Here is a 14,068-nt window from a genome sequence, read left to right as displayed (position 1 = left end):
ATCTCACTCATTTGTGGAATATAACAACAACATAAACTGATGAACAAAAATAGATCCAGAGACACAGAAGCATTGAACAGACCATCAAACCTCAGAGGGAAGGAAGGAGAAGGTGGGGGGTTTAAAAGATTAACCATGCCCTAGCCAGCTTGGCTCAGTGGATAGAGCATTAGCCTGTGAACGGAAGGGTCCCAGGTTCAATTCTTGCCAAGGGCACATGCCTGGGTTGTGGGCTCGATCCCCAGTGGCGGGGGGGAGGGAGGGGTGCAGGAGGTAGCCGATCAATGATTCTCTCTCATCATTGATGTTTCTATCTCTCCTCCCTTCCTCTCTGAAATCAATATATATATATATATATATATATATATATATATATATATATATATATATATATATATAAAGATCAACCAAAGGACTTATATGCATGCATATAAGCATAACCAATGGACACAGACACTAGGAGGGTGAGGGCATGTGCTGGGGGGTGGGAGTGGCTAGGGACAGGCCAATGGGGGGAAAAGGAGACATATGTAATACTTTAAACAATAAAATGAATAAATAAATAAAGGAGGATACACCCATTAAAAAAAAAAAAAAGAGGGCCAGAATGTCCAGTTTGAGAGGTTAGAAGAGGATATGTCTGTATGCCTGTTTCCCTCTTCTCCATCCCCACCCCACTTTTTGGACCAGGGGTCCTCAAACTACAGCCCTCGGACCACATGCAAACATATTGTATTTGTTCCCGTTTTGTTTTTTTACTTCAAAATAAGATATGTGCAGTGTGCATAGGAATTTGTTCATAGTTTTTTTTTAAACTATAGTCCAGCCCTCCAACGGTCTGAGGGACAGTGAACTGGCCCCCTGTTTAAAAAGTTTGAGGACCCCTGCTTTAGATCTACTATACTTAAATGAAGAGATACATGAGTATCTTATCTAACTCCTAATTCCTACCTCAATTTATAAATTTTAACATATAAATATTATCCGTAATAAATACTGGGTGGTATTATTTTGTTACTGCTAACCCTGTGCATCTTTCTTATAGTTGCTAATGTAATTGTATATCAGTGATTATTGAGACAGGAATTTTAGGGAAATATAGGCAGGCTTAGGGATTTTTCAGAATTGGGGTCCATGGAGAAGGTACATTCCATAACACAAGGAAGCCAGGTGCAGTTACATCTCCATAAGACAAGGGAGCAGCAACAGAGACATTTCCATAAGACAAGGGAACTGGGAGTAGCCAAAAAAAAAAAAAGGTTTATATTTACAAAATAAAGAAGGAAAAAAGCCCAAAAGGAATAGGAGGACAAGGAGGGAGGAGGGCCTCAAAAGTCACTATAGTAACCAATTCAAAAGGGAATATTGACCAATCAGAGGAGATATCAGGACACAGAAACTGCAGCCTTTATAAACCATGGAAACAGGAAGTCAGTGGGACCCTTTCCCCCTCCCCATGTGGGGGTCTGTTCTATGGGGCTCTTTTCCTCTCCCCACGTGGGAGTCTGTACTTGTTCTTCAATAAATCTCCACCTTTGCTATACCACTTTCTGTCCGTGGATTCATTCTTCGACTCCACGGACAAAGAATCCGGGTTCCAGTCCAAAGATTCCGTATCATTATCAAAACCACAAGGCAAAAAAAAAAAAAAAAAAAAAAAAAAAAAAAACCACAAGGCTATTAATTTTTACTTTGGATAATTTATGAAATAATTTATATCCAGTTTTTATAGCTTGCTTGTGTGCATGGTAATCTCTGTAACATATCAATTTTTGCTAAGTATGTTTTTAGTTAAAAGCATTCATTTAAACAACACTTTTATAATAAATTTTAAAACTGTGATACTGTCAAATGAGTGTTTATTTTTAGTCAAACCAGATTATTTGAGGTAAGTGATAAACAATGTAAGAACTTTTATCCTTACAGTTCGGGGGGGGGGGGGGGAAGAAGCACAAAGGTTTCTTTTGACTTGGCTGGGAGTTGTTAGCAGTTATGGAAGTAATCATCTCTTAGCCTCATCTTACGAATTTCTGCCAGGGATTTTGGCACACACCCATAACTATTAAAGATGTTTTGTAGCTAACCTAACTTTAAAACAATCGCCGACCTCAATCAGCAGACAATTTTATTTGTTTTCCTATTTAACTTGTTCTGGAAAATTGAAGGGAAAATGAAAATCAGTTCAAGAAAGCAGCCAACAGAGACTATCCCTAACATCTGTTAGTGATGTGTTTATACAAAATCCAACATTTTGTTTTCATAAGAAGAGTTATTGAGTGCAAGTTTTAAAAAATTAAAACTGAATGCCAAGAGTAGGAAAGCTGAAACAAGATAGAAATCTTATAATACATAAATTTTTTATAAAGATTTAGAACTTTGTCTTTAATAAGTTTAACAAAAGTAACCACACGTTTTAATTCTTTTTACTTAATTAAAAGCAAACCTTGAAGTGAATAGAATTAGAGGAAGGAAGGTAGCTAGGAGGAGATGCTTAAAAATCACATAAATAAATATTCAACTACCTAGTTACTAATTCATGAAAACTAATCCTCATTTTAATTTTTGTTTTGTTTTTACCTTTATAGTTTTGCCAATTCAACCAATCCTCACTTTTTTAGTGTCTGGGACACATTATTTTTTTCTGCTCAAATATATACATATAAAAATTATGAGGGACCTCCAATCTGAAGTTAACAGCTGTTATTTTCCACAGAACTTTTAAAGTGATTTTTGAAAATTTAAGAAACTTTTCTCAAAGGAATGTTAAGCAAGTGGAAAAATTGAAAAGGTGGGAAATGATTTAACCCAGTCCTAACCTTCTAACCTCAGACTGAATGAATGTTCACCTCGAATAAAAGCTGGCCCAAGCCTCCTCAAGAAAATAAACACGCTCAGTGGGCCCTGCAGTGTTTGAAAAGTTCAAAGATATGATGATGCGAAGGGAACACAGAAGATCTTTTCCTATTTTGCCCAGACTTTTCCTTCAGCTTGTTTCAAGGGAATATGAGTCTTCATTGTTTTGTCTAAATAGTACTAAAATCCTTTAAAAATGACAAACACCAGTCCTCATTGGAATTTCTCTGAGGGCACTAATTTGCATGTTGCTAAAGGAGAAAAGAGACTTTTTCAAAGTGTGCTTTGAAAGTTTCACAGAATAATGGTTTGAAATCAGAATCACTGGCAAAAAAAAAAGAAAATTCTATTATTTAGATGTAGGTAGAAAGCAACAAGAATACACGAGGCCCTGGCTTCCCCAGCTCACTTAGGAGGGATCTGGCTTGGCCAGCTTAGTACTTCCCTTCCTCTGTTCTCTGAAGATCCGGACCCCGCCTGCAGACTATGGTCTACACAACAAAACTGGGGAAGGAGAGGAGAAGCTGGAAAAGAAAGGCATGGGGGCAGGGGGAAGGGGGGAGTTAGAGGAACATGGGACATATTCTGGTTTGGGACAGAAGTATATGGGAAGGAGAAGAAGGATATTTAAAAAGATTGCTTAGACCCCTGCCTATGAACCAGGAGGTCTTGGTTCGATTCCCTGTTAGGACACATGCCGGGGTTGCGGGCTTGATCCCTGGTGTGGAGGGTGCAGGAGGCAGTTGGTCAATGATTCTCTCATCATTGATGTTTCTGTCTCTCTCTACCCCTTCTTTCCTCTCTGAAATCAATTAAAAAAAAATTTTTTTTTAATGTACACTACCATAGAGAATTGTTGTAGGAGTCAAATAAGTTAACATTTGTAAGGTGCTAGGAATGTTGCCTAACATCTAAGTACTTAATAAATGCCATCTATTTTCCTTCCTTCCTTCCTTCCTTCCTTCCTTCCTTCCTTCCTTCCTTCCTTCCTTTCCTTTCTTTCGAGATGGGTTGCCCAGGGATTGAGCCCGAAACCTAGGTATGTGCCCTGACCACGAATTGAACCTGAGACCTTTCAATGTATGGGACTTTCCAACCAACTGAGCCACACCAGCCAGGTCTATTGCTCTTTCTTAAGAGCCCATTAAGATCCTGTTCTCCAACTCACTTCCTCCTTTCTACCATAAGGCTGGGGAGAAGGTATGATTTTTCTTAAACGTTTGCATCAGCTATGATTCATTTCCGTTTCCCTCATAGTCAAGGTTTCCAGATGTGGAAAGGCTGGAAATACACTGCTTTTCTCTCTCTGGTTTTGGCTTTGTACATCCCCTCCTGAGGCAAAGAACTCTTGGCTGCATGAGGTGGGGGAGGACAAATATTCCAAAACATTGTCTTGTACGGCACACAATTCTCAGTCTATAGATGGAAACTGATGAGTAAATAGATGGAATGATGTTACATCATGGGCAATACCTAAATTTCTGGCATGAGTGACCATGTGGATTGTGGTGTCTTTCACTGTGATAGGATTTATAGAAAGAAAACAACGTTTAGGGGTAAACATATGAGTTTATTTTTGCCTATGAGTTTGTGGTTCTTATAGGAAATGGAGATATAGATAGCCTATAGAAAGAGCATTTATGGATTTAATCTCATCACCATCACTGTATAATCTCAGGAGATAAATTAGAGTTGGATATACAGATTTAGGACTTTTTAGCAAATAAATGGTTGTTGAATGAATGAGAGTATAAGAAATTATATAGAAAGGAGTTAGTTGAATCAGAAAAGCCATTTCTGGATGGATGGATGATGGATGGATGGGAAGAACCCACCAAGGGTTACAGAATGAAGATTAGTCATGTCACACAATCCAGGGAAGTCAACAGAGTCGGATGTCAGAGAGAGATTAAGTAAGATAAACACTGAAAACTGTCCATTGGATAAGGCAACAGTGGGGTCATTTCTGCCTTGGTGAAAACAGGCTTGTAGATCTTACAAAGACAGAGGCAGATGATAACATGAACAGCAAAACAGCACTCCTAGTACATTGTAGAAACATATTCAAGAAATAACCTTTAGGTTTTTATGGTCAGTTTAATTTGGTCTTAGGTTATTTCATATATGAGTTGGGGGTGAATAATGAATAGCAGCAGTTGGATCATTTTACCTAAATTGTTTTCTTAAGCTAACCATCTAGCATACTTTGTATTCTGACTTTGAAGTAATTAATGCCAGTCCAGTATTGCATACTTATGACACCTTCCCCAGTGAATTGCTTGCTTTCAGGAACCCTTCATTAGTGTTGGTTTGAACTGACCCAATTTACTGGATTCCTCTCAATAGTATACAGTGCGGAAGGGTATTATTTATGCATTCAACAAATATTTATTGTGCCTTGATTTATGCTAGGTACTATTCTAGGTGTTCGGGCTATATCAGAGAGTACAACAGGTAAAAATCTTTCGCAGTAGCATTTATATTTCAGATATATATACTTATAGGAAGTGATTTAAATTATTTTTAAATATGGTCATGAAACTGACGGTAGAATGACATCCATAGCACAAAGTGATACATATCAAAGATTGAATTAGAAAGTTTTAATTCCTGGTTCTGCTACTAGGTTGTTCCAGTCTTAGTATGTCTATTCATAAGGTATATGAAAGTCAATAACTATGTTGTATACCTGATGCTAATAGAATATTGTATGTCGACTGTAATTGAAAAATAAATTTTAAAAACTTTAAAAGAAAGTAAGAGATCAACCGAAGAACTTGTATGCATGCATATAAGCATAACCAATGGACACAAGACACTGGGAGAGTGGGGGTATTGAGGGCATGTGCTGGGGGAGGGGAGGCCAGGGGAAGGTCCAGGGCGGGGAAAAAGAAGACATGTGTACTACTATTTGTAATATTTTAAACAATAAAATAAAATTTAAAAAAAGTAATGTCTAGTACAGCAGGTCACTCTGAATATTGAATTTTATAGAATAAAAGTAAAGTATGTATGAACACTTTGAAAGTGAAATTTTATATAAGGTTATGGGCATGATGATATCAACATCATCATCATCACTGTATAACTCTCAGATCACATTAGCCACCATAACTACCATAATGACCCATTTTCATATGATGAAGGAACAGTCAGGGATAAGGTCCTAAAGTAGTTTATATCCTTGAAAGAGGTGCTAAAAATTAGTAGTTTTTACTTGGGGGACAATATCCTCTGACACAAGATTATATATTAGCTGAATTAAGGACATACACTCTTGTTTAACAGTCAGGCTTGTGAAAGGGTCTTGTCTTTTAGGGGACCCTAATAGATTTATGGGTTCTGCTTTGGGAAATGCTTAAAAGGTAAAACCACAATACAGAACACGGAAAAGACATATAATGGTTTGGCTTGGTTTTTCTTATTTTGATACTTTAAAACTTATGTGCTGCGAATTACATGAAACTGTCACCAAACTTGGGGCCTGTTTTCTTTAATATGGCATCCCGTGCATCCCATTCAAACATTTCAAAAAGACCTCTTGCACTATTTTAATTATCCTATCTGTTTTAATCTTCCAGGTCCGAAGACCTTTGGATTGTCTGACCCAAAAGACCATCAAGTAATCACAGCAATAGAGTATCAAGGTAGAGTACCTTACTGCTTTTCCACAGACAGTTTTGTTTAAATGACCCAAGAGTATGGCACATGTGAAGTTATCTTTCTGTTTGTCCAGATCTTCTGCCTCACCTCACACTAATTCTTCTGCCTAAAATGCCATTTCTGCCTTGGGAACTCTTTTTCCATTTCCTCAATGGAAATTTTGGATATGTGATGGAAGACCTGATGTACAAGGAAGGTCTCTTATTGCGTAAATTATCTGGAACAAAGCAAATCTAATTTGTGAAACTGGGGAGATGGAGATCTTGAAAGTTTCCAGTCAGGTAGATGTGGTAAATGGAGATTAACACCGCAAACCTCATGCTATTTAATGTATTTAAAATGGCATGATTATAGCCTATTTTGAGGTGCCATTTTGCTGTTTATTTTAGCTTCTTCAAAATATTTTAGGTTCAGTTTTGCGAGATGAAAAAGTTCTGGAGATTGGTTGCTCAACAATGTGAATATACTTATGAATGTGATCAAACTGTACAATTAAAAATCAAGATGTTGCCAAAACCGGTTTGGCTCAGTGGATAGAGCGTCGGCCTGCGGACTGAAAGGTCCCAGGTTCGATTCCGGTCAAGGGCATGTACCTGGGTTGCGGACACATCCCCAGTGGGGGATGTGCAGGAGGCGGCTGATCGATGTTTCTCTCTCATCGATGTTTCTGACTCTCTGTCTCTCTCTCTTCCTCTCTGTGAAAAATCAATAAAATATATTAAAAAAAAAAATCAAGATGTTGCGCTAGCTGTTTTGGCTCAATGGATAGAGCGTTGGCCTGTGGACCAAAGGGTCCCTGGTTCGATTCCAGCCAAGGGCACATGCCTGGGTTGTGGGCTTGATCCCCAGGGGTGGGTGTGCTGGAGGCAGCAGATCAATGATTCTCTCTCATCATTGATGTTTCTATCTCTCCCTCTTCCTTCTTCTCTGAAATTAAAAATATATTTTAGAAAATCAAGATGTTAAATTTAAATTATGTCTAATTTACCACAATTTAAAAAAATATTAATGGTTTTAATAGCCAACAATTTATAAGGCTTTTATAAGTTTACCTCAAATATTGACTATCTGCTACTTTCCTGAAGTCTCTTTTGCCTGGAACACAATAATCCTAGGAAAAGAGAAGAATGACTGTTTCTTAAATGTCATACTTTGTTGAGGCAGAGATGGTAAGCATTTAAGAAACAAGTCCTGATGTCTGATCCCTCTTCTTTAGGCATGTCTTAGGTTCCCAGAGGTAGAGAGAGATAGTTTAAAGGAAAGAGCAAAAATTATAGGTGAGGACTGGGGTGTGGAGAATTAAATGAATTAGTATTTAACCAGTACTTACAGTAGTACTTGGCACATTTTGTTATCTGTGATTATTTAGTAAAAACATGCTATAATAAGAGTCAGCCTGTCATTCAAAAATAACATTCCTTAATAACAAATTACCTAAGTATTTAGAAAGTTCTAATATTTTACATGAGTAAGCTAACACAATACTCTTATCATGGCTTAGTTTTAAATGGGCAGGGGTGGGAAGAGGAAATGAAAGATTGGAAGTAATTTGGAACTATGGAACATACGTAGAGGAAGGATAAGTAGGTCTGGAAGAGGTACCAAAGACACTGTCAAGGCCAAAACAGTGAGCACATTGAGAGGAAGATGGGTCAGGATGCTCATGAGAGACAAGGAATGAAGTTAGTTTCTCCTACTTTTTACTTTCCTGGAGGTTCTAACAGTTGAGTGCAACAGGATACCATGGATATACATCCATCCCTGCCTCCTCGGCCCTATGCCATGATATCTGAATTAGAATGCCAGTTATATTCTTTAGTCTTACATTCCTTTTTAAAAAACTTACTGAGCTCTGGTTGATGGGCTCAGTGGTTAGAGCATCAGCCCCTACCCCCAAGGGATCACAGGTTCGATTCCCCTGGCCTGGTCTGGGCACATGCAGGAGGCAACCAATCTATATGTCTCTCTCACATCAGTGTTTCTATCTTTCTCTCTCTCCCTCCCTTCTAATCTCTCTAAATATCAATGGAAAAAATACCCTCATGTGAGGATTAACAAAATAATAATAATGATAATAAATAAAAAACTTATTCAGGCGAAATTCACATAACATAAAATACACTGTGTTAAAGTAAACAATTTAGTGGCATTTGTACATTCACAATGTTGTGCAACCACTACCTCCATCTAGTTTCAAAACATCACTCCATACTAAAACTCTGTACCATTTAAATTACTTTTTAAAAAATATGTTTTTATTGATTTTAGGTAGAAAGGAAGGGAGAGGGAGAGAGAGAGAGAAACATTGATGTAAGAGAGAAACATCAATTGGCTGCCTCCTGCATCCTCCCTGCTGGGCATCAAGCCCACAATCTGAGCATGTGCCCTGGCTGAGAATCGAACTGGTGACCTCTTGGTGCATGGGATGACGCTCAACCAACTGAGCCACACCAGCCAGGGCTACATTACTTTTTAGTGTGTATTTTATGTTTACTGCAGAAAATTCTTCTATAATTTATTGCAATCAAATGTTTGTCTTAGTCCCAAGTAAGTATTTTTCTATCTTTTGGTTTCACCTCTGCACCTTTTAATTAAGAATTACATTTTGGTTCCATTTTATATGTGCCCCAATCATTCCAACTTGGCTCTCCATAAAGCAAAAATAAATTCCTACTTCTACTTTTTAGTTTTAGGATATTGCATACAGTTACTTGATTTTACTTGCAGTCTAAAATATTTTATGATTTATGTATATACTAGAGGCCCGTTGCACGAAGAGATTCGTGCAATAGGCCTTCCCTTCCCCTGGCTGCCAACACCACTTTTCCTCCCGCACCCGCAACCCAGGCCTTCACTCCTCCGGACGGAGTCTTCAGTCTTCGCTCCGCCACTTCACCCCTACATATGCAAATTAACCCAAAAAAGATGGTGGTTAATTTGCATACTCTCCTGATTGGCTGGTGAGCATAGCAGAGGGATGGTTAATTTACATGTTTGTCTATTATTAGTTAAGAGGTGTTCCATCCAATTCATTCAGCTTCTTGTCTCTATCACTCTGATGTCAATACCAGTAAATCATTGAATTAATTCCTTCTTTCCAGTACTGCTGTCCTCTATCACTTCCCACAGTGGTGCCAAAAACAGAATAAGGCTGAAAAAAAGGTGGCTCTATCAGGCTTTTAAATTATATGAACAGCCTCACGTAGAGTGTCCAACCCCGAGAGCTATAAATTGGGGTTTAATAGAATGCTTTTCTCCACAGAAGTAATTTGAATTCTTCACAATTACTTTGGTAGTATCAATTCTCTTCTTGCATTATATAAGATTTTGATGATTTTAACTTGCGCACAGAGAAGAAAACCAGAAGATAGTCAACAGTACAGAATCCTAGAAAAACTAAAATTCATAGCATAGCAAAATATTTGTGCCAATGCTTTATCAGAACACAGAATTAGCCCTCGCTGGTGTGGCTCAGTTGATTGGGCATTGTCCCGTGCACCAAAAGGTTGCCAGTTCAATTCCTGGTCAGGGCACATGCCCATGCTGTGGGCTCAATCCCCAGGAGGGGGCGTGCAGGAGGCAGCCAATCAATTTTTTTTAACAGTATATTTTTATTGCCTTCAGAGAGGAAGGGAGAGGGAGAGAGATAGAAATACTAATGATGAGAGCAAATCATTGATCTAGCCAATTGATGTTTTGATCTCACATCAATGTTTCTCTGTCTCTCCCTCTCCCTTCCTCTCTCAAAAAAAGCAATCAAAAAACAAACAGGCACTAAACTTTAGAAAAAACAAAGAATTACATTTTCTCACTCTAAATGAAATAAGCATTTTAATGGAAAAGCTTGGTGCATTTTTTTGTTTCAATATGCCTTATTTTGAGAAAATATGATTTATCTCTATATCATTTTCTTTGCTGTCTCAAAGGTAACGCTTTAGTTCAAATCTAAGTGATTTTTTAGGTGAATTTGTAATGGTAATAACGTGTGGATTTCTGTCATGTCGAGGCAGTCTTACCACTACAACTAAGAGAAGCTCCTCATGTGTGAAAATAATAATGACCATTTATGGCACATGTACTATATGAAAAGTGCCATGTACACCCAAGTACATAAATACATCATCTCATTTAAACCTTACAACAACTTTACCTATTGTGCAAGTTAGGTAATTTGCACAATATCACACAGCTGGTATTTGGCAAAGATCTAACTTCAAAGCCTGTGCTAAACGACTGTATGATGACGTAATGACCCTGAGGGCTAGATGCAGAATGATGCTGGCCTTGAGTGTTGACTTTTGGCTAAGAATAAGAAGGAGAATCCCTGGTAGTTATCTTTTAAGTTCACTTAGTTCTTTATACTCAGATGTTGACCCCAGATTTACTGTTCCTCACGGGTCTGGGGGTCAAGGTGCTGGCACCTCAGGATCTGGGCCCTGGCTCATCCCTTGCTTAGAGCACTCCCAAAGAACCACATGGCAAATTCTAAATTGGAGTTCTAGGACATTCTAGTTAGAATTCTAATTCCATCTTATTATTATTATTATTATTATTATTATTTTATTATTATTATTTTATTGACTTCAGAGAGGAAGGGAGAGAAACATTGATGTGAGAAACATTGATGTGACAGCCATTAATTGGCTGTCTCTGCATGCCCCCTACTGGGGATCAAGATTGTAACCCTAGCATGTGCCCTGATCAGGAATCGAACTGTGACCTCCTGGTTCATAGGTCCATGCTCAACCACGGAGCCATTCAGACAGGATTGAATTTCATCTTTTAAGTGTTTGTTCAAATGTCACCTTCAAAACTTGGTGAACTCTGACTACTTTCTTTTTTTAAATTGCACCCGTCCCCCAGAATTCCCATGCCTCCTGTACTCTGATCTACTCTATTTCTATAACACTTATGCTAATCCTATCTAATAAAAGAGAAACATGGTAATTGGCATACGACCCCTACCCTTCCCATTGGCTAATCAGCGAGATATGCAAATTAACTGCCAGCCAAGATGGCCGCTGGCAGCCAGGCAGCTTGAAACTAACATGAGGCTTGCTTGCTTCAGTGACAGAGGACTCCAACGTTCCCCGCCTGCCTTGCCGGCCTCTGAGCTTGCAGTTTAAGAAACATTGTAACAATATAGAAGCTAAACAAAACCCCAGAAACCTGCTTTCAGCGAGCCTGGGATCTCAGAGCTGGAGTTGATACAGAGTTTCAATTATAGAACCCAAACAAACCAGATACCTTCTTGCAGCAGCCGAGGCCTCAGAGCTGGAGCCTCAGAGCTAAAGCTGGCCCAGAATAAAAAAAAGAAAAAGAAAAAAGGAGCATTTGGGAGCTTCAGTCCCAGCCTGAAAACAGCCCTCATCCCCTCACCCAGACTGGCCAGGCACCACAGTGGGGATCCCCACCCTGAAGAGTGTGTGACCAGCTGCAAACAGCCATCATCCCCTCACCCAGGCTGGCCAGGCACCCCAGTGGGGATCCCCACCCTGAAGAGTGTGTGACCAGCTGCAAACAGCCATCATCCCCTCACCCAGGCTGGCCAGGCACCCCAGTGGGGACCCCCACCCTGATCCAGGACACCCTTCAGGGCAAACCAGCCAGCCCCACCCATGCACCAGGTCTCTATCACATATAGTAAAAGGGTAATATGACTCCCAGCACCGGGATCAGTGTGACAGGGGGCAGCGCCCAAACCCTCTGATCACCCTGCGGCTCTGTGTGTGACAGGGGGCGGGGCCACAACCTCCCTATCCTCCCTGCTCTGTGTGTGACAGGGTGCGGCGCCCCAACACCCCCCCCCCCACAGGCCCTGCTCTGTGTATGATGGGGTAGAGCAATAACCTCCCCATCGGCCCTGCCCTGAGTGTAAGAGTGGCGGTGCCCCAACCCCCTGATCTGCCCTGCCCTGAGTGTGACAGGGGGCGGTGCCCCAACTCCCCTATTGGCCCTACTCTGTGAGTGACAGGGAGGAGCTCCTCAACCCCCTGATTGGCCCTGCTCTGTGCATGACAGGGTATGGAGCCCCAAGCCCCCTGATTGGCCCTGCTCTGTGCGTGACAGGGGGTGGCGCCACAACCTCCCCATGACCCTGCCTTGAGTGTGACAGGGGGCGGTGCCCCAACCCCCCAATCAGCCCTACCCTGAGCGTGACTGAGGGTGGCATCGCAACCTCCCAATCTGCCCTGCTCTATGCGTGACAGGGGAAGGCGCCCCAACTCCCCAATCGGCCCTGCTCTGAGCCCGACCAGGGGCTGCACCTAGGGATTGGGCCTGCCCTCTGCCACCCGGGAGCAGGCCTAAGCTAGCAGGTCGTTATCTCCTGAGGGGTCCCAGACTGCGAGAGGGCACAGGCCGGGCTGAGGGACCCCCACTCCCCCCCCGAGTGCACAAATTTTTGTGCACGGGGCCTCTAGTATTCTATATAATTCACTTCATGATTTTCTGACCTCTTGCCAATTGTAAGATCCAAAAGGACAGAGACCTTTGTGTTGCCCCTTGGCATGGCTCCAGAACAGTATCGGACGCACGCTAAGTACTCAGTGTATTTTAGACAAGTTGCATAGACCATTTCCCCACAGTTCACGTGCTCAGTGCGAATGAGGCTGGAACGGAGTCCACTGCATTTAGGAAAAATCCTTGGTTATGTTTTCGAATGTAATTTCTGCAAAGGTTCCCCATAGAGCAGTGAGGAGAGAAATTAGGAACAGGGGTGTGCGTGTGTCTAGTTAAATATGTGAAACAATTGAAAGTAAACGTATTCCTAAGAACTAGGAATATGGGCTAAAAATGAGTGTGGGTGTGTGTTTAATTGTTGGAAACTCAACAAAATACGGGAAGGAAACCTATCTAAAACTCAACACTCCGGAAAGTCCCCACCCATTCTCCTTAATCAACAGAATGGAACTGTGTTTCCTCAGACCAGTTCCTCAGCACGCGTTTGTCTTTGCAGTCTAACTGTAAACATGTCTGTAAAATGATGGCTCTCTGTAAGGTAAAACCTGCTTTTACATCTTTAGGCATCTTTGAAAACAACTTTGGGTTTTTTTTTCCCCTTGCCTTTCTTTAACCTACTTTCTATTTTCCATTACCTTTTATTCTATTTCTATAATTCTATCAATACATGTGGAACTAAAAAAAAACTTTAGCAAGCTACATAAAACAAAAAGAAAAATAACCTATCACACAGAAATCATCACTGAGTTAATATTTTCATATGTATTTGCACAGGCTTTTTGTTCATACCTATATGAATATTTTTATTTTTATTTTTATTTTTTTTTTAATTAAATCTTTATTGTTCAGATTATTACATTTGTTCCTCTTTTTTCCCCCCATAACTCCCCTCCTCCCAGTTCCCGCCCCACCCTCCGCCCTCACTCCCCACCCACTGTCCTAATCCATAGGTGCACGATTTTTGTCCAGTCTCTTCCCACATCTCCCACACCCCTTTCCCCCACAAGAATAGTCAGTCCATTCCCTTTCTATGTCCCTGATTCTATTATAATCAACAGTTCATTCTGTTCATCAGATTATTTATTCACTT

The 14,068-nt window shown here is 40.3% G+C and overlaps 1 protein-coding gene across 1 annotated transcript in view; it reads left to right on the top strand.

The window, feature by feature from the left end:
• The window catches only part of JAM2 (junctional adhesion molecule 2), a 56,208-nt gene that overhangs the window by 26,381 nt on the left and 15,759 nt on the right, over positions 1–14,068 (top strand). Inside the window, exon 2 of the mRNA XM_059686795.1 lies at positions 6,435–6,500. Coding sequence (XP_059542778.1) covers positions 6,435–6,500 — 66 coding nt within the window. The remainder of the gene's footprint in view (positions 1–6,434; positions 6,501–14,068) is intronic.

This window comes from Myotis daubentonii, chromosome 3 (assembly GCF_963259705.1).
Source record: "Myotis daubentonii chromosome 3, mMyoDau2.1, whole genome shotgun sequence".
In the NCBI taxonomy this organism is placed as follows: Eukaryota; Metazoa; Chordata; class Mammalia; order Chiroptera; family Vespertilionidae; genus Myotis; species Myotis daubentonii.
The sequence above is the reverse complement of the archived record's forward strand: the minus strand, read 5'-3'. Positions and strand labels throughout refer to the sequence as shown.